General features: G+C 41.1%; 1 protein-coding gene across 1 annotated transcript; it reads right to left on the bottom strand.

Moving 5' to 3' along the window:
- Positions 1-7,723: 7,723 nt before the first annotated feature.
- LOC130142983 (betaine--homocysteine S-methyltransferase 1) lies at positions 7,724-26,454 on the bottom strand. The gene is made up of 8 exons (XM_056325499.1): positions 26,330-26,454; positions 22,352-22,484; positions 18,237-18,355; positions 16,122-16,313; positions 15,380-15,527; positions 14,322-14,504; positions 9,158-9,386; positions 7,724-8,643 (listed from the first exon to the last, which is right to left on the bottom strand). Exons 1-8 carry the CDS (start codon positions 26,366-26,368, stop codon positions 8,469-8,471), a joined length of 1,218 nt encoding a protein of 405 aa, XP_056181474.1. The 5' UTR covers positions 26,369-26,454; the 3' UTR covers positions 7,724-8,468.
- Between the last annotated feature and the right edge of the window lie 119 nt (positions 26,455-26,573).

Genomic DNA, 26,573 nt, shown 5'->3' with positions numbered 1-26,573 from the left:
TGGATGCAGCACTTCATGCCTCTCAGATAAGCTAAATTCTGCCCTACTGTGTGGTAGATGCAACACTGCATGGCATTTAATATTACACACAGTGTCTCTCTGTAATACTCACTGTGTAGGACAAACACACAAATAGGCAGATTTAAGGACGTCTGGTTAAATTTCTTCACTACCAAGTATTAAACTTTGGAAATTCTGCATTCTAATAGTGTTGGGACTTTGGAGTAGTGTTAGAGGGAAGCAAGGCGAAGGTGGTATTTTGATATATTTTAAGTTCACGTTTAACTACCTTCTAACTTTTTTCTCCACTGTCCTGTTCCTTATAATTTAAAATGCTTTCCCACATTGTATGCTGTATGAGTTTTTTAAAATAAAAGCTGACCTGGCCATATTCAAAGAAAAATTTCAGTCCAGACCTTTTATTCTGGCAGTAAAGTAAGACTGAAACGTTGCATAATTGAAGACTTAATTAGCGTTGACAGTTCTTGTAAAGAAAAACTTCCTTGTTAAGTAACAAATACAGGTGTAATTAAGTCTATTCTGAAATTAAATAGAAATTAATTGCTTTTCTGATTTCTGCCTGTATATGCAAACTTGAGAAGCCGTTTGAGTTTCTACGTTCCCCCGTCCTGTAGCCGTGCAGAGCGTCGCCAGGAGGCAGTATTTGCACAGATTGCTACAAGCCTGTGTTTTTAAGCTACAATTTAGTGAGATTTTGTCACACAGAAAAAAGCTTGAGCAGAAATTATGCAGTGAGAAACAAGATTTTAAAAAAGCTTTTGCCTTAAGACGACACACCTTTGATTTTCCATGAAGCTACAGTAGTACTGTGATACTACTGGGAAGTACTTTTTCACAGAAAGGTTTGTAGGAAGAGCCAGCAGAATCTTCCAGCAGGTCAGCTGACATAATTGAAGAGAACATGCAAACTGTCTTGCATACAAGCCTTTCCTTTTACAGGAATAGGCTTCCTTTCCAAATGTGGAAGAAAAATGCTGCTCAACCCAAAGAATAGTACAGTCTTTTTATTCTTGTTTTTTCTTGGGTGGAACTGCCTGACATTTTTTTATATGAGTAGAAATAAAAATTGATCAAGGGATTTTCCATAACACCTACTATAAAGCTTGCTGGCTTGTCTGACAAAAGGCAAAGACTAGCCTACTGGGCTGAGCAGGTCTGGTATCTTTACAGATATGGATTTGGATGGCTATAAGCTCTTCAGAAAGGATATAGGCAAGGAGAGGCGGTGGGGTAGCTCTGTATGTCAGGGAGTGTTTCCACTGCCTGGAGCTGAATGATGGGACAGTAGGGTTGAGTGTTTGTGGGTAAGGACCAGGCAGAGGGCCAACAAGGTGGACATCATGGTGGGAGTCTATTACAGACCACCCAACCAGGACGAAGAGGCAGATGAAACGTTCTACAAGCAACTGGGAGAAGTCTCAAGGTCACTAGCCCCTGTCCTCGTGGGGGACTTAAACCTACCACTGTCTGCTGGAAATACAGCACAGCGGATAGGAAACAGTCCAGGAGGCTCCTGAGTGTGCGGCAGATGCCTGCCTGACAGCTGTCAGTGAGCCAGCCAGGGGAGATGTCCCGCTGGGCCTGCTGTTTGCACACAGGGAAGCGCTGGTGGGGGATGTGGTTACAGGACATCTTGGGCTTAGCGAGCATGGATAGAGTTTTCAGTTCTCAGAGAAGTCAGGATGGGTGGTCAGCAGAATGGCTACACTGGACTTCCAGAGGGCCCAGCTTTGCCTCTTTGAGAGCCTGGTTGACAGAGTCCCTTGGAGGATCGTTCTGAAGGGCCAAGGGGTCCAGGAAGGCTGGGCGTTCTTCAGGAAGGAACTCTTAAAGGTGCAGGAGCAGGCTGTTCCCATGTGCTGAAAGATGAGCTGGTGGGAAAGACCAGCCTGGCTGAACAGAGCTTTGGCTGGAACTCGGCGGGGCTTTAGCACCTCTGGAAGAAGCAACAGGCAACTCTGCAGGACTGTAAGGATGTCGTGAGGTTATGTAGGGCGAAGATTAGAGACATGAAAGCCCAGCTAGAACTCAGGCTGTCCACTGCTGTAAAAGATAGCAAAAAACATTTTTACAGATACATCAGAAACAAAAGGAGGGCCCAGGATAATCTCCACCCTTTATTGGATGTTGGGGGTAACACTGCCACAAAGGATGGGGAAAAGGCTGAGGTGCTTCATGCTGCCTTTGCCTCAGTCTTTAACAGCAAGACCAGCTGCCCTCAGGGTACCCAGCCCCCTGAGCTGGAAGACAGGGGTGAGGAGGAGCAGAACGAAGTCCCCACAGTCCAGGAGGAAAGTCAGTGACCTGATGCTCCACTTACACATCCACAAGTCTATGGGGCCAGATGGGACCCACCCCAGGGTACTGAGGGAGCTGGCAGAGGAGCTCGCCAAGCCGCTCTCCATCATTTACCAACAGTCCTGGCAAACTTGAGAGGTCCGGGAAGATCAAGGTTAGCCAGTGTGATGCCCATTGACAAGAAGGGCAGGAAGGAGGATCTGGAGAACTACAGCCCTGTCAGCCTGACCTCGGTGCAGGGGAAGGTTATGGAGTAGATAATCCTGAGTGCCATCATGTGGCATGTGCAGGACAGCCAGGGGATCAGGCCCAGCCAGCAGGGGGTTATGAAAGGCAGGTCCTTTTTGACCAACCTGATCTACTTCTTTGACAAGATGACCAACTCAGTGGACAGGGAAAAGGCTATGGATGTTGTCTACCTGGATCTTAGTAAAGCCTTTGACACCATCTCCCACGGCATTCTCCTGAGGAAAATGGCTGCTCATGGCTTGGATGGATGTACTCTGCTCTGGATGGATGGCCAAGCTGGCTGAATGGCCAAGCCCAAAGAGTGGTGGTGAATGCAGTTATATCCAGCTGGCAGCCGGTCACCAGTGGTGTTCCCCAGGGCTCACTACTGGGGCCAGCTCTGTTCAGTATCTTTATCGGCGCTCTGGACGAGGGGATCGAGTGCACCCTCAGTAAGTTTGCAGATGACACCAAGCTGGGCAGCAGCGTTGATCTGCGGGAGGGCAGGAGGCTCTGCAGAGGGGTCTGGACATGCCGGACCGATGGGCCGAGGCCAGCTGGATGAGGTTCAAGAAGGCTCCGTGCCGGGTCCTGCACCTGGGTCACACCAGCCCCACACAGCGCTACAGGCTGGGGCAGAGCGGCTGGAAAGGGCCTGGTGGGAAAGGGCCTGGGGGTGCTGGTCGGCAGCCGGCTGGGCATGAGCCAGCAGTGTGCCCAGGTGGCCAAGGAGGCCAGCAGCACCCTGGCTTGTGTCAGAAGCAGTGTGGCCAGCAGGGCAAGGGAAGGGACTGTCCCCCTGCACTGGGCACTGGTGAGGCTGCACCTCGAACCCTGTGTTCAGGTTTGGGCCCCTCACTGCAGGAGGGACGTAGAGGGGCTGCAGCGTGTCCAGGGAAGGGCCACGGGGCTGGGGAAGGGTCTGGAGCACAGGTGTTACAAGGAGCAGTTTGGGGAACTGGGGCTGTTTAGCCTGGAGAGGAGGAACCTCAGGGGGGGCCTCATTGCTCCCTGCAACTGCCTGAGAGGAGGCTGTAGGCAGGTGGGGGGTGGGTCTCTTCTCCCAGATAACAAGCAACAGCACAAAAGGAAACACCCTCAAGTTGTGCCAGGGGAGGTTTAGTTTGGGTGTTAGGAAAAATGTTCACTGAAAGGGCACTAAAGCATTGGAACAGGCTGCCCAGGGAGGTGGTGGAATCAGCATCCCCGGAGATATTAAAAAACCATGTAGATGCAGTGCTTTGGGACATGGTTTAGTGATGGACTTGGCAGTGCCAGGTTAATAGTTGGACTTGATGATCTCAGAGGTCATTTCCAACCCAAATGATTCAATGATTCTTTCTAGCACTCTTTTGATTTTCAAACAGGTAAATTGCAAAGCAGGGTTCATTTGCTTTTGACTATTTCTCTTTCATGTTTCAGTTGTCACTTGATCTCTTTCAGTTCCACTGAAGCAACATGCAAATGTTCACACATGAATGCTACAAAATGCTCTTGAATGACCCACCAATAATGTAATGCTTGAAAAGCTTTTTTTGATAGATGCACATTTGCTGTTGCTTTGATAGTTGTGAAATAGAATCATGCTTCTTCTCCCTGGTTTGAAATTAATCTCTTACCAACTACTCTCCACTATGATTGCATCAAGTCTTGTTACCCAAATTTGCTTTTCTTTTCACATTTACAACTTTACTGGACACAGAAGCTCTGAGTGAAGTGGGCCAAAATATTTGGAAAGTCCATCTTCAGATTCCTGAAGTTGCATGTAACTGCCTGCTGTTCTGTCTCAGGAGTTGTCTATATACAGAGGTGTACATGATTGACCAAATTTAGTATCGTAATTCCATAAAATTGTATGTAGTGGAGGTTGGTATCTCATATAAAACTTATGCCAGATACTATGCCTCTCAAAGTGGAACATGAAGAAATGAATTTTTATAAATGCTGAAATAATATCTTCTATGATAATAGTCCACCCATCTTATTTTAGTGGTGTCTATACGTAAAATAATTTAACACATTGCAGGATTAAATGAGATTAGTTTATGTTCAATATTTTATAAAGTCAATGGAGTAGAACATGACAGATGTATGAATCCACTTCTTTTAATGCTTAGGTTAAAAAATGTCACTGAACCTGCCACTGTGTTTGTGTAGAGTTGAAAAAGAAGGCATGAGCTACAAACTGCTTTAGGAAGAAATTTGTGGTACATGGAGATTTCAGATTTGCTAGGATTCCTAGAAAACTCTCTTTTCAAAGAACAGGGGAAAAAACCCTGGGTTTTCTGTGATTTTGTACCTTACTCCAAAATTTCCTTCTTGACAAAAAAAACCCTCTCCTTGCTTTCCTGCAGTTTACAGATAAATCAAGCCAACACCTAACCATTAAACAACAGGGGTTTAGGCATTATTTTTTTTTCATGGGGTTCTGAAAAACATCAGAGCTGGCTAAAAATGTAGCCATCTTCTCAAGTGCAGCACTGAGAGCTCATAGTTTCTGAAGTTTATCCTTTGTTCAGATCCCTCTTGTCCTGATATTCAACCTTGTATGTGAAGGTTTATTCTTCAGATACCAAAGACTTTGGTTAAAAAATGAAGAAGCAAAATTAATAATAAACACCACCACCACACAATTTTCAATTTATCACAAAACTACCCATCCATCAGAGCAGTTATAAGCCATTACCAGTATGGATGCTTTTGCTTGTTTGCCGTTGATCACAGTCAGTTCCACCTCTGGAGAGGAATCAGGACGTGAAAAATGCATGCCTGGTTTGTGAACTGGGAGTTATGACTCAGCCAAATGCTTCTTTGTCATGCCAGTAAATGACAATTCACTGGTATCTCTGGTATGGCTGCTGGGGATTTATGCAGAAGAGATGCCATGTGTGATGCTAGAAGGTGGTGATGGCAAATTATTGTGTTAGGCTAGCAATGTCAGAATTTAAAGACTGTCATCAAATACAAATTATCTGGGAAAAGGTAATAAATGGGAGCTGGATACTCTAACCTCAGCTTTAATGACTTTGACTATTGTGGGGTAAAATGGGAAAAAAAAACCCCATAGAGGTATGAAACTCTGGGAAAAGATCTGTTGGAGGTTTTCTCTGGATTTATGATGAATCACAGACTCAGACGCCACAGGGAAGGAATGAACGAACAGGGGTCTGTTCAACTAAGAGAGAAACAAGGAATCTTCAAATGTACAAAAGACTTCAGCAATGATAAAGGGAATAAATTCTTCATGTCTGTAATGAGCTGGAAAGAAAAAAATGGATTTAAATTCCATCAAGGAATATTCCAGTTAAGAAAAATTCGATAAGAAGAGTAAAATAACCAGACTGCCTGGGGTTGGCATGGAAGCTCTGTCATTAGATGTGTTTCCAAAATACAAATGTCTTCCCCTGTGAACAGCTGATCCTACCTTAGGGTACTAAATACAGCAGTTGACCCTCTAAAGCCCCTTTCACTTCCTGTCTGTCTAAGTTTTCGGACAGGTTTTCTAAGGAAACAAATTTCCTAGATTATGCTGTCAGCCTGTTTTATTTCCTTAGCAAGTCTTGTAGTGAACTATTAGAAAGCTTCAACACATCTAACAGTTCCCTAACCCCCTACTAAGATGTTACACAGAATGAAATGGGAAATAAAGCTTTGTTGGCTTTGCTGCTTAGGCTTGTGGGTTGTCTGGGTTTGTTTGTTGGTTGTTTGTGGGTTTTTGGGGGGTTTGGGGTTTTTTGCTTTTTTTTGGGGTGGGTGGGTGATAGTTTGGTGGTCAGTAGTGATCCATAAGCACCCTGTCAACTTCTTTTCCCCCCACTATCAATTCCTTCCTAAGCCCAGCCTATGACATGAATCAAATAGAGGTTGTATAGCTTCCCCCTTGGGTCAGCTCTCATTTTGAATGGCTTCAAATAGTCTTTCAAATATTTCTCGTCATTTTTTGTGGCTGTTAAAATAAATACTTTTTAAACTGAGTTTCTAAAAGTAAATGTTTAAAATCCTATCTGATCATCTTCTTAAATACCATGGTTCTTCAGTATTCTGTATAGTGAACTCACTCACTTCAACACAGATTTTTGCATGTTTGTGGACAGTTTAAAAAAAATCAGTCCATCTGCTTATATAGAATATGATGGTTAATCTGTATTCTTTACCACACAAAGTCCCTAAACTGGTAAAGCTTGTTCAAAACACTTCTATCAATTGTAGCTTCTATTTTAAGCCACTTTATCATGCATACGTCTTTAATGCTGTGTGCATTTTGGTGTTGATCAAAGATCTGGCCTTTTTGCTTTGAAGATTTGGCATTATTTCACGGTCTGCAGCGGGAACATCCAGAAGGGCTTAGGAAGAAAAGTTTAATGTAGTCCATATATACCTACATGGATGCTTTCCAAATAATCGACATTTTAAAATACCTGCTTACTTGATTTGTCTACTTTTGGCTTTCATGCAAAATTTCCAGCTACTAACTATTTCAATCTGTTTAAATTTTGGGGAAAGCTTTTTCTAAAATATGTCTGCCAGTAACATTCTGAAAGGGATACCTCAAGTTTCCTATTAAAGTGTAACGTATTTAAATGTTTCCTGAACAGCAGAATATCAACATGGATAGAAATAATGAAATAAGCTTATACATAAAAAGTAGTTCAGCAAAAGCTTTCAACACTTAACTTTGAGAATGACTTTTTCATAAAGATAGTGGCTTTAACATAGAATAGGTGGGAATGAGATTCTAGAGAGAAACCCAAGTTGTGACATATTTCACAGAAATAAACTATGGAAATGTGTCCTTTATAGGTTCCAAGTATAGTGATAACCCTCCTAAGAAAACCCGTCTCAAGAAATTCAGTGCACAAATGTCCACGGGTTTTATTAACGTAAGTGGACTGACCAGTTTCCTAACAGGGGTTTTCATGTCTTCTAAGATAGATAAGATTCTAGAGTGAATCAGCCAGCTTACAAAAAATCATGGAACGTTCTACTACTGTTATAAACATGAGTTGTATTTTAGGAAGCTTCAGTATTCAAGTGTGATTTTGAGATAACCAAGTGTTTCCAATAAGAGATCTGGAAATCAACTGGATCATTTGAAAACTATTTGTTTCCTGGAGCTATGTTGCTCTGTTTGAGTTCTTAGGATTTAAGGTGTGAAGATAATACAATACTATTCCACCATATCAATTTTAATTTATTAGATTTTTTTTTCAAAGTTCAGAATGATCTCATAAGCCTTTTAGTCTCCAGGGGAGTAAATCCTGTGTACATGGTACCTTGAGATAAAAACAGTGAGTTATTTACCTGTCATTTTTCTTCCCTAGAAGTTATCTGAACCTATCTACTGCATATAAGAAATTCCTGCAAGATCTCATTCTTCTTATCTTTTGATTCCAATTACAGTATTTTCCAGTTTACTTTTATTCTCTGGAAGTCAAGAAAGCAACTACAGATAACCATGTGTCTGAAGCACTGGCAGCTTGTGTGTCCCTGAAGTTGTCCTCCACAAATCTTGAGGTCTGAGGAAGCTCCTACATAATCCCAAACTGAAAACAAATTCAGGAGTGGAAGTCCATTGATACCCTATCTATAGATGGCTTTTACTCTTTCCACAGATAAGTTGAGCCATTTACTACTTTCCATTTATTTTTGTGCCTACCCAGTTAATGGCACCTAGCTAACAGAAGTTCATTTATTATGAGAATCCAAACCTGTGTCTGACTGTGTATTCTTTAAACTATTTGCCCAGAGAAATATTTTATTATCAAAGTTTGACATACTTAATCTGTAATTTTCCTGCATTTTGTCTCTTTCATTACGTGTTAACTGATAAATCAAGAAGGTACTCATCTTCACAGATTTTCTCATGAAGCATGAAATGGTCTCTAGATAAATCATTGTAGCATTTACACAACTGCAGTGGATTAGAACTTCTGTTTCTGGAAGAGCTCCTTCAGCTGTTGTTCACTTGTTGCTTCTTTCTGTTGCATCAGCTCCCTGGCTCCTTTGGTCACTCCCCAGCCATCTGGCCTTGACATTGAAGGACAATATGGCCTGCCTGAAGCAGGCTTCAGATTCTCCCAGTATTCTTTTCTTGCCCTAAAGAATTAAAAGGAAATTGGTGGGGTTTTTTCCAGCACTTCACAATACTAAAGGAAAAGCGGCTTAAACAACCCTTGCAAAGGGTTATCTAACTTGCACAGACTGACTTCGTATTTAGATATGGAAGTATGAATGAAAACATGAAATGAAATGCTACATGTTTAGCAAGTATCCTTTCATCCTTGAAAGGAACACTGTAAGCCACGCACTGCTAGAAGCTGTTTTACAGGAGTCTTACCAGTTTTTGATCTCAACTGTCATGAATAACTTTCACATTAATTCAGATCAAATCTTCATTTTAAAGAAGGATGATAATTTCTGGAGCTCTCCTACTGTCCCTTCACCCCTTTCCCCAATCCCAGATCAGATTTAGTTCTTCAAAATTATTAACACACAGAATGTTTACAGTGATATGTAGACCTCCATATCAGTTAAGCCAGTCTGCTGCATGGACCAATACAAGCCTCTGCAAGGGGTGTGTTGGTCTGCTTTCCAGGTCAGGTATAGATACCTTGCTCTGACCCAGGGTTTGGTATGCATGCTCAGGCTATCGCCCCAGCTACCATGTTTCTCAGAAGCTTCTGGCAAAAATCCTCTTTCAGGACCCAGCTCCTCAGCTATTGCTCGGACATGATATGGCTCAAATCCACAGCAACCTCCAATGTAACGAACTCCTAAGTCATAGGCCTTTCTTGCATATTTTTGAATATCCCATCTGGTTACAATTCTTGGCTCCAGACCTGCAAAGAGGTTCATAGATTAAGTTTATAACATGCTTCATTTCAGCACATTTTTTAGTAAGAAATCACATTGTTTAAACACTTGCACACTGTTTGCAAAACTGGTTGTAGATGTAGATGTACATGTTTGAACTGCCTGAGCTAGAATTAATGATGCGAACTTTCAGAAGTCTAGCTTTCAGATTTTTCTGTGCTCTGCTGAGCTATGCTTGTAAACTTTTTTGGCCTTGCAAAACAGCACCTAATACCTTCTGAGACTGATCAAGCCCTAAATCACATGCTTGCCATTCTGCCAGAGTTCTTAGCTGGAGTACTTTCACTGTTATGCCCATATTTCCAGAGTTCCTAATGAACAATCAAGATCTGGGAAATCTGATTACAGTACTCCAGTTTCTGAAAGGAAAAGGCTTCAGCACACCAGCAACAGGACAAAGCCAGCTCATTATTCCTCAGGAATGCTTACTACACTTTTTTCCATGATCAGCTAGTGTCAGCCAGTTGTTTCAGTGACAGCTGGGATCTGTAGCTATTTGTCAGCCATCCATTACGTAGTTAAAATCCCAGCCATAAGCAGCTTGCTGCCTCAAACCACTCCATTCCTTGTGGAAAGTTCTGTGAGTTGGTAAGTTGGCTCCAATCTTTATTTTGAACCTTTCTTCCTGTTGCAGGTTGTGGTGAGCACAGTGAAGGGATAACAGAGCTGAGAAAAAGGACTTGTGGAAGGAAAGGAAGAGAAAGTGAAAAGAACAAGAAAAAGCATACATCAAAGGGAAGGAGGCACAAGAGTGGCAGAACTGGAAAGAAAAGACCAGGGACTGAAGAAGAAACTTAGAGGAATAAAAATATGGGAATAAAGAAATAAAAATCCTCCCAGTTCTTTATGCACACCTGCAGGCAATGAACCAGCACGGTTATCAGGTGAGTGCAGCATGATGTCTGTGCACTGAACACTCTGCTGGGTAATGAAGCTGTGGTGAGGTAGTAATGTTCCAGCAACACAGCAGAGAGAGAGGATTCTCCTCCCTACATCTTTTCCCAAAAATGCCTAACATGCAAGAAGGTGACGCAAAGCAGAGCTACTCTAAGTCAATGGGTTGTTAACAGACAGGTTCAGCAAATAAAAAGCAGAAGGAGGAAATGTTCTTAAACAGAAAATTACTGGTCTCAGAGAGAAAGACTAAATAAAGGAAAAGTAGATGGTCTGGTATCAGAAGGAAAACCAGATGAAGATACCTTAGAAAGCTGTTTAAATGAAAGTAAGCTTCTGTACTTTCTCTCACATCTGCAGGAGTGTATCAGAAGCACAAATTCATTATTTGCCTGTCACTCATGTACCATTAAAAAGCTAATGTAACATTGATACAAAATGATCAACAGCAAGAATGCAGCATCTCGCCCTCAATTTATACCTGTATAAGCAACTGAACTCCAGAAGAACAGTACAGAGTGTTGCCCTGTCTTCTCCATTACCCACCCTGTCTCAATCCATAGGACCTGATGAAATGCATCAGCAGGTCCTCAGGGAACTCCCAGATGAAGTTGTTAAGCCATTATCCATCCTGTTTGAAAAGTGGCAGACTGATGAAGTTCCCAGCGACTGGAAAATGGGAAATATACCTCCCACCTTTTCAAAAAAGGAAGACCTGGAGAGATACAGGCTGGTCAGTCTCACCTCTGTGCCCAGCAAGATCAAAGTGAAGATCCTCTGGAAACTCTAAGGCACATGGAAGAGAGAGCTAACATGGAAGAGCGAGCTAAAGAGAGGTGACAGCTAACATGGCTTCACTAAGGGACAATAGTGTCTGACAAATTTGGTGGTCTTCTATGACAGGGTTACAGCATTGGTGAGTAAGGGAAGAGCAACTCACGTCACCTACTTGGACTTGTGCAAAGCATTAGATACCATCCCACACAACATACTTGTCTTTAAGCTGCAGAGACCTGGATTTGATGGGTGGAGCACTTGGTGGATAAGGAATTGGCTGAATGGTGGCACCCAAAGAGTTGTGGTCAATGGCTTGCTGTCTGGGTGGCATTCCTCATGGGTCCATACTGAGACCAGTATTATTTAATACCTTTTTCAGCAACATCGACGTTGGGATTGAGTGCACCCTCAGCAAGTTTGCAGATGACAGCAAGCTCAGTAATGCAGTTGATAATCCAGAGGGAAGGGATGCCATCCAGAGGGACCTTGACAGGCTTGAGAGGTGGGCCTGTGTGAAACCCATGAAGTTAACAAGGCCAAGTGTAAGGTCCTGCACCTGGGTCAGGGCAGTCCCAAACATGGATACAGGCTGCATGAGTGGATTGAGAGCAGCCCTGCAGAGGACTTGCAAGTATTAGTGGATGAAAAACTGAGTACAAGCCCAAATGTACACTCACAGCACAGAAAGCCAACCAAATCCTGCAATTAAATGTGGGCAGCAGGTTGATGGAGGCGATTCTCTCCCTCTGCTCTGGTGAGAAGCCACCTGGAACAGTATTCAGCTCTGGAGCCCCCAAAATAAAAAATACATGGACCTGCTCAAGTGGATCCACAGGAGGGCCAAGAAGATGATCACAGGGCTGGAGCGCTTCCCCTGTGAGGAAAGGCTGAAAACGTTGGGGTTGTTTAGCCTAGAGAAGATAACGCTCCAGGGAAGAGACCTTAGAAAGACCTTCCAGTACTTCAAGGGGGCCTACAGGAAAGATGAAGAGGAACCCTTTATCAGGGAATGTACTGACAGGATGAAGGGTAACAGTTTCAAACTGAAAGATGGTAGACTTAAATTAGCGATTAGGAATAAATTCTTTACTGTGAGAGTGGTGACATACTGGAGCAGGTTGCCCAGAGAAGCTGTGGATGCCCCATGACTGGAAGTGTTCAAGGCCAGTTTGGATGGGTCTTTGAGCAACCAGGTCTAGTGGAAGGTGTCCCTGCCCATGGCAGGGGGATTGGAACTAGATGGTCTTTAAGGTCCTTTCCAACACAAACTCTTCTGTGATTCTATCAATCAGTCCTTGTGCTCCAGGAGTGTAAGGACAGCAACAACCTAACCTCTCTGAAGAAACAGGGATATACCCTGCCATAAGAACTGGCCACACATGTGGTGAAACATGATTGAAACCAAGCAGTATTCTTTGAAAAGAAGTTGCCACATAGATCATGGTTTTGGGGATTTTTCCCTTTCCAAAACTGAGTAACATTCTATTTTGCATGCCTGTCAATGCACTTTTCTTAGCTTTCTTCAGAATTAAACATCTATAGCTTAACAGTTTACGTTAACAATTATAGCAAAAAGATATTTAAATTTTCATTAGTTTTTGATGAGAAGATGGTAACCTGCTCCTAGATCTAGCCCCTCTATATATCTACTCCTGAGATAATTGGGTATGATTTGATTTCTTTCTAAAACATTGCCCTTGCTTAATTGGTGGCATTTCAGGGCAATTGCAGTAACACAGAAGGGAAAACACAAAACTGGAAAAAGTTCTACAGATAAATAAATACTGTTAGCATCTAGGTGCTGGTGTTTGCCAATACAACATAGCCAATGCTTTCCTAGAAACTGACAGCTTGTTGGCCTGTGCAGAGGTTATGTACACTTCAAATATCTAGGTATCTCTTTGTGCATATTGCCTTCCACATAAAACAGTCAGCAGGGTCAGTTTAACAATGATTTACCAAACTGCTTATCTGCCGTTAAGTGATCAGTTGCTCCTTCTGGGTATGCAAAACATTCACAGAACCAGCCTTCTCCAATTGCCTCATGACATTTCTGAAAGTTGAGACTTCATACAGATTGTTTATAACATAGAAGTCAAGAGCAATAACAAACCAAAAACTGAATTCTTCAATTCACTTGATTACTTACTGCATCTGTTCTATCTTTTTTTTTGCTTGCAATCAGAGCAGTTATATGAAGGACTGAATAGGATAAATGAGTTCCTAACACTTTTAAACATCCCAAAATATCTTCACAACTCAGACATGTCATTATCATTTAACGAGCCTCAGGCTCATGCTTTGTTCTTTCTCCTTTGTTTATGTAAAGACAACAATTTAAAAAACAACCCTCATCACATATGTCTCTCAATTTTTTTGCTACAAATTCAAGTTTCATGTATTTTAATACCTTATTTTATAGTTTGATCTTGAAGAGTGTATGATACCTGAAAATTAAAGCATTTTTCTAATAGATTTCAAAATGTTTAGGCTGATTTTGTCCTCTTGTCATAAAGAGATGTGATCTTCTAAATCCCAGGTGGAAATAAGCCCTAAATACACAAGCCTTACATACACATGAAGTGGCTGAATCTTTCAGTCTTCATAGAATTTCTCCTGAGCTTACCTGTGATGAATCCATCTCCAAACTGCTCATCCATTTATTAGTAACACCAAAGAACATGCTCCCTCTTCTGGTTTCTCTCTGATCTCACTTACAGTAGACAGTTACACTTGCAAGACTGAACCATTATGAATGCCATAATCGTACACCTATATACAGTTGTGTGTATGCATTGTACATTAAATCCCTACACAGGTAAACATTATAGGTCTTGTGGAACAGACGTCACAACCCAGAATGCTGGGGGTTCCTTAGTGTATTCGCTCTTGTTCATTTCTTTGGACTTTTCATAGCTGTCCTGAACAAGGTTCTGTAGCATGAGGAAAAACTACATTTTTTAACTGGGTTTAGGTTGTGGCACTTCAACCATTTTCTTCACAATGGCACTTTCAGTCACATGCTGTGATACTACTGAAGTACTCTCACTATGTGGATGATCTTTAATGCAATATTTCACTGCAATCTCTCTATGGAAAATGCTAGACAGGGTAACTGGGACTCATCCTGTTGTATGGAAGGACACCTTGCAGTATTAAGCTTCCTAAAAGCTGAGGAAAAAAAAGAACAGACAATAAAAAAAAATTAAAAAGAGATACCCTTGTCTTACCAAAGGGAAATTCTGGAAGATCAATAAACCCTTGCTTTCCACAATCCGGTGTATGGAAAGCAAGTGGCTGGGACATGAGGTGGGCTTTCAGTTTAGCAGCCTGCAAGCCCTCTTTCATCAGTTTAACTGTTTCCAGGGAGGTATCTGGATCAAAATGGCAGTTGACTCCAACAATAGAAGCACCTAGGAGGAAAAAAATAACTAAAATCATATCTCCCCAAGAACTGAAAAGTGAAAGTTCTTAGCCACAGCTCTCTAGAAGCAGAGCAGCCCATCTTTACACCAGCATTCTGAAAACAAGGCAGTTGGGTTACAGCCAGCCTCAAATCTCCTGACGCTGTCCATTTACATCTCAGTTACACTCCTCTTTACCTTCCTTATGATGAATCACATCTCCCATCCTCAGCTGCTTCTTTTGTCAGTGCTTAATCAGTGAAGACTGATTACGTACAGCCACATCTGCAAGTAGCTAGCAGGTTCCTAACACAGGTTCTGCCTTTGGATTTCAACTCCAACGGAAAAGAGTAGTTCAGAACAGATATAATAAACCCCTATAGCATCATTCATCATGCCCCTGATTAATTTCTTCTGTGCTTCCCCTTGTCCTGCAGAAAACACAGCCTTTGATGGGCAAAAAGGCTGATTTTTCATCATCTTATTCTCTTATCCTGGGTTTGAGCTGCGCTCTTCACATTTCTAAAAACATGAGCAGAGAATCAAAGGTGGCTTGGAATTCTGCATACATTTCCAGAATCTGGGGTTGGCTCTGTAACCAAATATGAGTAGGTTTAGGATTTTGCTCTTTTAGAATCATCTGCCTGTGGCTATTGCTGCCAATACCATCCTGGCTAACCAGGATTTATAGCTGCATTTTCCTATGTTTTTTTTTTACAAGGCTGTTCTAGTAAAGTACACATAAGAACTTTTCTACAGGGTCAAAACTTCTACCAGATATAACTGGGAAGCTACCTACTTGAAATACACATCCATTTATCTCAATACTTCAGGACTGTACTTTGTTCCATGCTTTTCAAGGGCATATTAAACCAGATTCTTACCAGCCTTTACCAGTTGGACAGCACACTGCCCAGGGGGCACGCCATGCATGTCTCCTTCTGGACCAATGCACATTGTAGCTGCAACTGGCTTTCCAGATTCTTTTAGAACTTCAACTGCCCAGACAGCCTCTTCAACATGTTCAAAATACTGAAAGAAATTAAAACTGGGCTACTTTTCTTTCTCGAAGATTAAGCATAAACACCTTAACCCAGACCCCAAATTCACCAGCAGTATGACTTGATTCTTTTCTGAATTACACAAAAAGAATTTGAGTTCACTGCCTACACGGCTAAAAAAGGATTTTAAAAAGTCAGTTACAAATAAATAATAATACTCTTGTTTCAGAATAAGAATGTCCGTAAAGAGGTTAATTAGGGATTTTCCCCAGTGAATTGTTTTCACCTAGAAAAGTCACCTTAGGCTGATTGCTTGTGGTGTATGGGAGGAAACAGGAACTAGTCAAGATCATATTAATCTATCCTTTTTGTACCAGTACCAAATCTGACTTGACTGAGGTAGAAATTTAGGTTTCAAGGTCCTATTCTAGGACGCCTGCAGATGCTGCTGTGCATTTAGAAAAATGCCTGATACTACTGGAATAAAAGTATAACAGAAAATGTTAAAGGAGGCTGCAATATATACTTGTACCCCCTGAAGTAGACTAGACATCTTAAAGTTAACACTGAGCCAGTTGAAGTAATGTACTTTTTTTTTTTTTTTTTTTTTTTTTTACAGATTTACCTCTGCAATTAAGAAGTCTACATTCTTCTTCATAAAGACATCCAGTTGCTTTCGAAAGGCTGCTTTAACCTCTGCTTTATCTTTGCAGCTCAGGTATGACGGTGTTTGACTGACTCCTCCAGCCACTAAAGCATCACCTTCGTTAGCCACTTCTCTTGCAATGTCACAAGCAGCTTCATTCACTTTCTGGCACTGTACAAATATGGATTATGTCAGTTTCAGAGCACAAAAACAACAAAAAGAGCCAAAAGCCACAATGTCTTCATAGTCTTTTTATGATTTACATTTATTTTTTAATAATATTGATTAGGAAGATCAGCATCTGTCAAAAAAATAAAAAACATTAGGAAACAAATTCTTGCCACCTCTAAGTTATTGTATTATCAAATACTACAAAACTATGTCACCTTTAATACATCTTACACAAATAATCTATGAAAAGCAAATATTTCGTGTGAAGTGGAATTATCTTTGCCTCTTGGCAAAGGAGTTACACTTAAGTGTACGCTTTTATTTTGACATTTTGTGGGTAGAAAACAAAATACGTAGTAATTTCAGTTGATTTTTTAAATGTTCTTTTACTATTTTGATAATTTTCAAAATTTAGGATAAAATATTAGTACAGTTATTTAAGGCATTTTAAATAAGATATAATTAATTATCTGATATTAAAGTTACCAATTTAAGAATAGTAAAGGGAAACATGACTAATTAATCACCTAGACTGAAAGACACATTCCTTCTATACCTAAATGAGGATGACCTGAACAGTTTGTGAAAAAGAAGTTAAGCTGGGAAAAAAAGATTTTGGAAAAAGAATCATTATTTGGGATAGCTAAGAAGTACTGATTAGAGCAGGTTTCTCTGCAGCACATGGACTACTTAGAATCTACATAGGTTTCTCTGAGCTGGAAGTGTTCCATGACTGCCTCAAAAGATCCAGCTGATTTTTAAAGGTGTTGCAGACAGTCTGCCACTTGCACTTGTACTCAGGTACATATCTGGGAGCTCCAGGAGGTGGAGGCATAAATCAGCTAAAGCCTGGAGGAACCTCCTTCTACAACTAGCAGCAAATCAATCTTGAAAGCTTTGCTACAAATGCATTCTCAATACCAGGTGCTCTCCAGGCCCCTATAATTCTGCATGGCAGCAAGAGTTGCAGCACGGCTTGTTCCAGAGGCACTGTGTTTCTAAGACTATCACTTCAGACATTTTAATGTTGCATCTATTGAATGTAATGGTACAGCATTTCAGATAAATTTGGTCATACAACATTTTGGGATGACCTCTTAACTAAGCCTCAAGTGTTTCCCCAGTGTCCAGATTGTTCTAATTTCTGACTTGGGATACTGTCACAGTTACGACGATACTCCTTCCTCCCTGCCTCATGGAGGATCTCTTCTATTTTGCAGAGGTTGAAATAGGTAGTAGGGCCAAATAGGAAAGGATCAGAGAAAACACTCAGTGGCAAACCTTCTAGTCTCAAAGGAACTACCTAGAAATGTTTGTGCCAGAAGTCCCAGTGGAGCTGGGACCTGCATCTAGTGAACACACCCAACATCCTGCAAGTCCTTTGTGTAGGGGGTTAGAAAACACCAACATGGTACTTCCATTGCAGTAACAATTACCCTTACACATGAGAAGGGGAATATTATCACAGCATATACCTTGGATTTTTTAGTTGTTACTTTATGATTCTAAAAAACATTAGGCACTCATTCTCTAGGATTCTTCACCATTTTTGCACATGATTTGCTTCTCCAGATGTTAAAGCATTTCTTTTTTTCACTGATTTTGCTCTCTGCACTCAGTCCTCCCTATACTCCTTGTATCAAAACTCCAGTAAACTCATCTCCTCAGATGGGAAAAATGATGTGGGCATGCCCTTTCCTCTCTTCATCCTTGCCCCATTTTGGTTTTTTGTTTGGTTTTTTTTACCTTTAACCTTGTCTTTCTTGCTATTTCAAACGCTGAAATTGCGTCATCTCATTCTACGGTCCTCAAATATAGCCAAAGCTGTTATGACAAATTGAAAGTACTTGATAATTTCTCTGCTAAACTTTCTGAAACTAATCCATTTATTTCATATCTCCATCAAAATAGAGTTTTACTCACACTTATTTTCTCAGCTACGTAATTGCCTCTGTTCTCTAGTTTGTCCTCGCTGGCATAAAAGGTGAATGCCTGCAGAACATTGGATCCAGCTCTGAGGAATTCCCGGTGAAGCTGACGAACTGCAAAGAATTAAAAGAGACAAAGAAAAGATGTTTAGTACAGCTATTACAGTTGTTATCCCAAAATTAAATGTTTATTGAAGTAATGTTTCTGTAAAATAAGTGATTCTGTGTTTACTAGAAGAGCCATTATGAGAGAATAGCAGCAGTACCCCAGTCTGTTTAGAATTCCTTTCTCCTCACTCTCAGAACGTTAGGTAGAAAAGTTTCTCCTTAGGTATTCTCTGCTAAGAATGACTGAAGATTTCCATTTAGTTTATTCAGTTTTACGTGCTACCTTGCCTTTCTTTTACTTTTTGCAGTCCTTCGGACCTCTCAATTCTAATATTGTGGCAACAAATTAAGGGACAAGATGATTTTTATATGGAAGAATACAGTGTTCCAGTACCTTCTCTATTTTGTATTTTCTAGTTTTCTCCCCATACAAAACTCTAGCTAAGCCTAGTCAGCCAATACCAAAGCTCTACTTTGCTAAAAACACCCTTAATTAAAAGATGATTTTTTTTGCTCCAGAAAAGTGACTTGCAACAAAGACTTAATTCTTCTGCTAAGTCAGCACACAATGATTTTACTACAGAGCCAATACTTCTTTTAAATGGTTGTCATTACTTTTCATTGACAAATTTCCTACATTAGGACTTTGGGAACAGGCTCTGTAATGGTAGCTCTGCCTTCATCACTGGAAGCATACACTGCAAGTACACTGCAATCATCACAGCAAGAACAGAACAGGAGCTTTCAAAATATATATATATTTATATATATAAAGCGCCTATCACCATATTGATAAAAATCCTTCGGAACCATTCTTGACAGAAGAAGTAAGAACAGGAGTAATTTTATATGTATTCCCATAGAATAATAGTAATTTCTAGAACACTACTGATCATGTAAAACAGAGTTAAAATGCTCAACAGCTTATAGCAAATACAGGAATAATTTATTCCCTAGATACTGTACACAGACACAAGAACATTGCAGTTTCTGCAGCAGATGTTTGGAAAAGTTTTCCTGAAGTTCTGGTTTATCATACCTCATTGTCTATTGACAATCTGTGTCATTAGAGAAATGTGTGAATGCATCATGAGAATAAAATTACTCCCTTCAGTTGCAACAGATACAGCCTCCTATGCCAGAGAAGCTCAAATGCAGTTTGCGTTGCTAGGGTCAATCTGCCTACACACAAGCATATCTGCCTTGCTCTTCATCACAGTACAGTATTTAATTTGTAATTACAGCCTTGGGTAACCACACTGTGATTTAACACAATGCTGCTTTTCTCAGTAGTCACAAACACCTAGCCAGGAACACACATCACAGCAGATCTACAGCTCAAAAAATCCTTGGCATCTACCTGAATCACCAGGGTCTAATTTCAGTCCTACAACTTTTATGCAGAGTCAAAACATTCCTAGTGCAGCGATATTATTTTTCCTACAGGTTATTGATCCCAACTAAAAGCGCTGTCTCTGTATGTTTCTATTATTCTGCAGTTTGTTTTTCTGTTCTTCTCCATAAGAAATCATCAATGAAATCTAGTTAGGAAATGGGACAAGGGAAAAAGAACCTCAAATATTTTCACAAATGCTCTATGGCATTTCCGTAATAAACCACGTTTGTTTACCCCCATGGTTAGTGGTCTTTAAATATGGTTCTTGCATGCCTAGAAGAATGCCTAGGATTTCAGTGAATAAGAATGGTGACATAGGTAGGCAAATGAAACATATTCTAACACATGCAAATAAGGTACTTCATATCCCAAACCGTCAGGTATGTGAACAGCACTCTTGAATGACTCTTGACATTTTGACAGAAAGAAATATCAGCCTGAATCTTACTCAACCCCAAGGAAATAGTTCTTAGTAGAAGACACTGTTACTATTACAAAGCTCACAGCAGTCTGCCCTACCAAACCCCCTAAACCACTGTAGTTTACTTCTTGTGTGACTTCCAGTGCATCACTGAAACTGTTTTCCTCCAGCATTTGAGAAATGGGAATAACAGGCACATATGAAGCTAAACAATTATTAACAATTTGATGTGTTTTAGGAGTCAGATGCGTAACACAGTTTTCATTTCAATCCTCCACGAGCTGGACAAATGACAGAGTTAAGCTGGCAGAAGATGCATGTTGCTCACTATAGAACAGTATCTGACCTGGCTCAGAAGAAATATTTAGATCTCATTTCCAAACGTATGGCATTTCTAAACAGTCTGGCAAACTTCTCTCTTGCAATGGAGATAATGGCTTTGAACTCAGTCTTTTCTTTCTCTTTCTCCCTCAGTGCATTCTCAGAACCTCTCTCCTTACAAAGACAAGGTGCTCTGGTAGTTGTACAGTTTTCACACCAGCTGGCTCAGCCACCTGCTCCCTCTGTTCTTTACACCTGCTTTCAAAGTAACATGACCTTTGAGCATGCAGGAGCAAAAAGCAGTAATAGAGGGGAGGCAGCACACTGTATGAAAAGAAATGAAGACATTTCCAGTGAAAGGTGTGTTTATAAATAGCCTATTCTTGCAAAAATTTTATTACTACGTTACAGACACGGGCAATATCTTCTAGCAGATCAGTAGTAATTATTAGAAGACTGGATCCTAATCTATGACTACTGATCACTAATTTAAAGCAAATCTGTGTGCCAGTTTAGCCAATATAAGACATCTGCAACTGCTTCCGTGCAAGGCAATGTCTTGCATTCCCCATGGACTGACACCTGCACTTCTCAAAAGGGCATGTGGACAGGGTTGAGGGCTTTTGAGGTGCAAAATAAGTAAGCAAAGGGAAATAAAGATCATGGGATAAATCCCATGATTTGTAAGATTGAATGTGTAAGGGCAGACAAAGATAAAGGTGGAGAGAAACAGAGGGGTGATGGGATGTCTCTTTGGGACATGAGAGTCAGCGAATTAGGTCATCACCCTCTAAATCTTAGCTGAAGCTCTGCATTATCTAAGGCTGCCCATTACCCTAAGTCAGGCATTCTACACATACAATGACACTTGAAGGCTGAGATTCATTAGGATGAATAGACAGGTAAGATGTACAAAGCAGTGTAAGAGAGAAGGCTAAGATCTCTCTCTCCTTCTTCCCTTCCTCTTCCTTCTTCCCCTGTATAGAGGAAAAAGACTGATTTGGAAGCAGAAAAAATAAAAAAAAAGAAGAGTATTTTATTTTCCCTACGATATTCTGAATTGGCTTGTGGGATTCACTGGACATCATATTGCTAGGGCAAATGCTTTCTTGTAATGAAGCATACATAAATAGATAATAGCATCTCCTCTTACACTATATATGCTAAATATATATATATGAAATATATAATCTTTATGCTGGAATGATTGCTTGTTTTGTCTCCATCCACTTTAAGAGAGTTACTCCATTAAATGTTTATTGCAATTCTTAGGTTTTAGGGTTTATAATTCTCGTTTCACAGTGGAGCCACATACATTAAATACTCCTTTTCCACTCCATTGTTTATTAAAAGTTGCAATTTTCTTGAAAGAATTAATAAACAAAGTACATGAATTTATAACCACATAAAAGTCACAGAATGACTAGAACACAACGAAACAGAATTCTGCAGTTCACTTTCTCACAAGATGATTTAAATAAGTCTTCTATCAGCTCAAGGTCAGACTGGGCAAATCCAAGAGGGAGAAATGATTGCATGTTATTAAATAAAAAAATACCATATTTGATAAAAAAGTCCCTGGGCTGAAAATTATTCAAGACTGGGAGAACATTCTGGAGAGGTATCAGTGTAAGTTTGCACTTCTCGTACTCTTTCCCAGCCATCTGCTTTTGGCCAGTGTTACATGAAGAACGAGCAAGATGAGCATCTGGTCTATAGATTCTTAGGCGGTTCTTAACAGTGTAATTCTACAGTGTCAAGGAACACTTCTATTTAAAAACTTCCTGCAAGTTACTAGGTATTTATTATTTATCCAACCAGGTTTACATTCACTATAGGATTAGAATTTCCCAGTAAAACTGACCTGCTTCTGGGTGTTCTACTGTTGCTTCAGGAGTCCAAGGCCCAGCTTTTACGTACCCCCTCTTTTCAAGAGCAAAGACAAATCCTCCATCTCCAATCACAATTTCTCCAGCATCTAAGCGCTGTAGAATACCCTGAAGAAAGCAGGAGGAAACTTTAACAATTACAGTTCTTCAGTTTTTTGGGCTTCCTCTGTTGCCATTTCCTGTATTTGCAAAGCAGACATAAGTATTTGTGCGCTACCAGAAACATCTTCACCATAACAAAAAGTAATAAATTTCCTTCTTATAGTTCTCTTTCAAGAATGGTAGATGGTCTTTTTGCAACACAATGATTTACTATGTGCATATATATTACATTAGACTTTTCATTAGTCAGTTTCATTGTATTCCAGAGGTATAGTCCCCAGAAGCAGAAGTCAATGGTCCAATTCTATTCCTATGAAAGTAAAATACCACCTCAAATTCTCCTACAAAATATATGACAAATTTCTTAAAATAAAACCAGTAGTATCACTGACCTCATTTTAGCTCATTGGGTCTTTATAGCTGTAGCCTCAGCACAAGTAGCTTGTGACACAAGACGGCACAAGAGGCATCATAGGAAAGTAAGCATGTAACGTTTTCCTGCCAAGTAACATCTCTAAATGCTGGCCTCCATTTTCTGACAGAGTTTTTACTGGCCTGGGTTTGCTTACGTAGACTTGAAAGAATATCCTGCTTGTTTTGCACAGCCCTGAAATGTTTCAAGATACCACAAACCTTTCAGCACCCTGTGATTAACCTTGCTTCTGCCTTGAACTAGATGCTAAGGCAAGGAAAGTGATTTTTTTTTTGTTTAATTGAAAAACATGAGAACAACATATACAGGTTGCACCTAATATATATATATTTATTGCTTTCATTGCTTCATTAGCTGGTTCAAATTTCCAGCTCAAATTTTGTTCCAATGGTACAAAAAAAAGTACTTTGCTTTTATGCTCAGTAGGACTAATTTCTGCAATTGGGTTACAACCATAACTCTACTTACTTTAAAAAGTTGACAAACACAGGCCCATTACAGTAACAAAAGTAGTATATACAGGAAAAGAATTAATCCAAGGTAAGGCTGAAATTTCCCTCTGTAGTTACATTTTCTTGATGGCACACTAGCATTTCAGTAGATGAAATTTGAAGGAGTAGGAAAAAGAAAAGCCTTATGGACATAGAGTTGAGCGTGGTTTTCATGCTGAGAGGAAGAATTTTTTGACAGTTAGCCTCCAGCCTTTAGTAGATAAAGCTTTCCTGATACTTTCTCCTTCATTAATTCAATTATCTCACACCATACATCTAGAAAAAGCAAACACAACATCTCTGCACCAGATTTCAGGCAGGATGAGAGTATGCCTTTCCAACAAGAACGCACACTGTGCCCGTTGGGCCAGTTCCACTACCAAGCATACTTGGAGGCTACAAAGCCTGGGTGAGAGGGTTGGCATTTTAGGCTCAAGCACTGACCCTGCAGCAAGGTGGTGGGACTTCTCTGTACAGTGTGGCTGTATATGAGCTAGGCCAAGCGTTGGCTTGCAAACCTCTGCATTACATTCCATTGCATACTGTGGACTTGCCAAAATATTGACCCAATTAACTTTATAACTTTAATAAAGTGTGCAAGCTTTTATCTTTATTTCAGCAGTACCAGGGCAAAACTCAATTGGCAGTATGCAATCTCCAAAACTCAAGTATTTTCAGACAGTCATAACTGGTACGCTCACTATCAGGGTGATTATGTTCTAAGTGTAAATGTTAGGAGGCTTTGTAGAGACTGCATTTGCAATTAACTTGCAGTTGTAACAGAATGCCTCAACTGGGGCCGGAGAAAGGGACCCAAGGGGTCCCTGGTAGAGTCCCGGCTTCTTCTGGCTGCCAAGGCATCCTGTATGGACAAAGCCTGCCTCAAAATTTTAATATGCAGAGAACAGGACTGTGCAGGAAAAAAAATTAACATGCAAGCAGCCTCAGTCATTGCTTGTTAATGGAACATTAAGGAATAGATAGATCATACACAGATATTATATTTAAATGCAGTACAATTAACAGATTTTTTTTTTCTTTTAACAAGTCACTGCTAGGATTTAACAGCAAGTTTTCTTCACAGTTCTAGCTTTTTTAAACTGCATTTTAAAATGATCTTCACTTTTGACACACAGAGGCAACATAACCCATGACGGAATAGAACACAGCATCCTAATACATAATATACTGTGATACATTAAACCTAGCATTGGGGCATCTAATAGATGATTAACTATTAAGCATAAAATACTTAACACAAACCTATTTTGTCAGTTCAGACTGGCTTAAAATGGAAATTTAACACATTTTTACTTCACCAATTTTACTTTCTTTATACTGTGTAAGATACTATATATGCTGGTTGAACAAAAAGTTCAGCATATATATTGTTTTGTTCTGTCCCAGAGACCTACAGCTGTGTGCTCATGTCTAATCCAGACCAAAACTGTACTGTCAGGTGATCTGCTAGTACACAGATCTGGTACTAATAAATAGTATCTATAAAAAGCTAACAAAGGCTTTTTTGAGCTAGCTTTTCACTGCTTTACTTTTGCTACCATGAATGAAGTTGCACCACACAGTCTATACATCTATCCCTGGAAAGACTGCAAATGTCTTTATAAGGATATTCCCTTAACCGCCTTTAGGAATGTAACTCAAACATGTAAAAGAAAAGCCTGCTTGGTCCATCTATATCCTACCTTTCCATTAGTGGAAAGAAAAAAAAATACCTCAAAACAACTATTCAGATCTTAGGTGAGCCCTCAGAGAGAAGCTTCTCTCTGTCCACTGCCTGCAGGGGGAACTGACGGCAATCGCCTTCTGCTAGGTGTCTGAAGTTAGGTGGCATGAGTATGTGCCAAAAAATAAGTAGAACCAACACCTCCCTGCCTCCTTCATTTATAACTGATGTATCTGAAAGGCCTGTAGCTCATAGACTTCTTCACACACCCTTCTGTTCTCTAACTCTAGACTTAAATGCTTACATAAAAACAAGCAAAACTGATCCAGAGCAAGAACTCTCCTATTAATGGTAACAGTGTCCTTCTGAATGGAAGACAGAATACATGATTCCCAAGCAGCAGTACAGGGTAGGAGTACCAGTGTATGTCAGAGAGTTTGATTTAGGCATTGCTCATGTTTGCCTTAAGGGGCAGCGTGGCAGATCCCTTCTTATGCTGGCTTATTTCTTTAGCTAAATGAGGGTGCAAAGGTCATGTATACATCAGAGACTGCACTGGTATTAGAAACACCGTTGGTATTCAGTCATATAAATCAAAATAAGTGCAATCAGGGGCTTTTAAATAGAGCTGGCAGGATGCTGAAGATAGAAATTGCATCCACTGATGGTTTATGCTTAAAATATTTACAACTTTAATGTGTTGCAAGCACTGCTTAGTTTGCATATCAAAGAATATTAAGCAAAACAGTTTTGAACTTTGGTGGCTCCAGTCTATGTGTTCAGAGAAGTGAAAATTCTATAAACTGTAACAGCATAAAAGTTCAATGTAATCTATCTGTCTCATAAGTGTCCAAATGTGTTCAACGGCTCACTACTGGACAGGTAGAGTTATTATTATGGCCTTACTTCAGCTTTTCACAATATGACCTTACCTGCAGAAATACCGAGACCCAGAAGGGAAGTTAATGAAGTTCAGCAGCAGCTCCCCGCTACGCCTCCGGGCAGGGCGCCGGGCAGGCAAGCGCGGCGGCGGGGCGCGGCGGGGTCGCGGACCGAACCGGCGGCCCGGAGCCGAGCCCTGCCCGTGCCGCCGCGGGGCCGCTCACCTCTGCCGCCCGGTGCCGCCGCGGCCGGGGCACGTCTCCCGGCGCCCCTGCCCCTGGCCGGCCTGCGGAGCGGGACGGACCCGCGGGGAGCAGAGCGCCGGGGCTGAGCGGGGGAGGGAGGTGGGAGAGTCAATTACCCGTTTCCCCTGTTTCGTGGTCTTCCCGATCGGCAGCATCTTCCTCGCTCAGGGACGCCGGCTGCCCGCCCCCGCCCCGACGGCTCCGCACGACGCTCGACACCCGCCGAGCCCTCGGGCCGCACTTTATAGCCCGGGGAGGAGGCGGGCCGCAGTGGGCAGCGCTGCGGGCGACACCCCCGGGCGGCCCGGCCCCCGACCCCGCCGGGCGCCCCGGCACGGCCCGGGGCCGCTCCGCGCCCCC

Source organism: Falco biarmicus, chromosome Z (genome assembly GCF_023638135.1).
Source record: "Falco biarmicus isolate bFalBia1 chromosome Z, bFalBia1.pri, whole genome shotgun sequence".
Classification (NCBI taxonomy): Eukaryota; Metazoa; Chordata; class Aves; order Falconiformes; family Falconidae; genus Falco; species Falco biarmicus.
Note: the sequence above shows the minus strand (reverse complement) of the source record. Positions and strands in the feature narration are given on the sequence as shown.

What these genes read in the sequence shown, in the direction of transcription:
- LOC130142983 (XM_056325499.1), bottom strand. Translation starts at nt 26,368, where the DNA reads ATGCTGCCGATCGGGAAGACCACGAAACAGGGGAAACGG. An exon ending in CCACGAAACAGGGGAAACGG is followed by an intron (nt 22,485 to 26,329) that starts GTAATTGACTCT and finishes TGCTTTCTTCAG; the next exon opens with GGTATTCTACAGCGCTTAGA. An exon ending in TCTTCCAGAATTTCCCTTTG is followed by an intron (nt 9,387 to 14,321) that starts GTAAGACAAGGG and finishes ACCTCTTTGCAG; the next exon opens with GTCTGGAGCCAAGAATTGTA.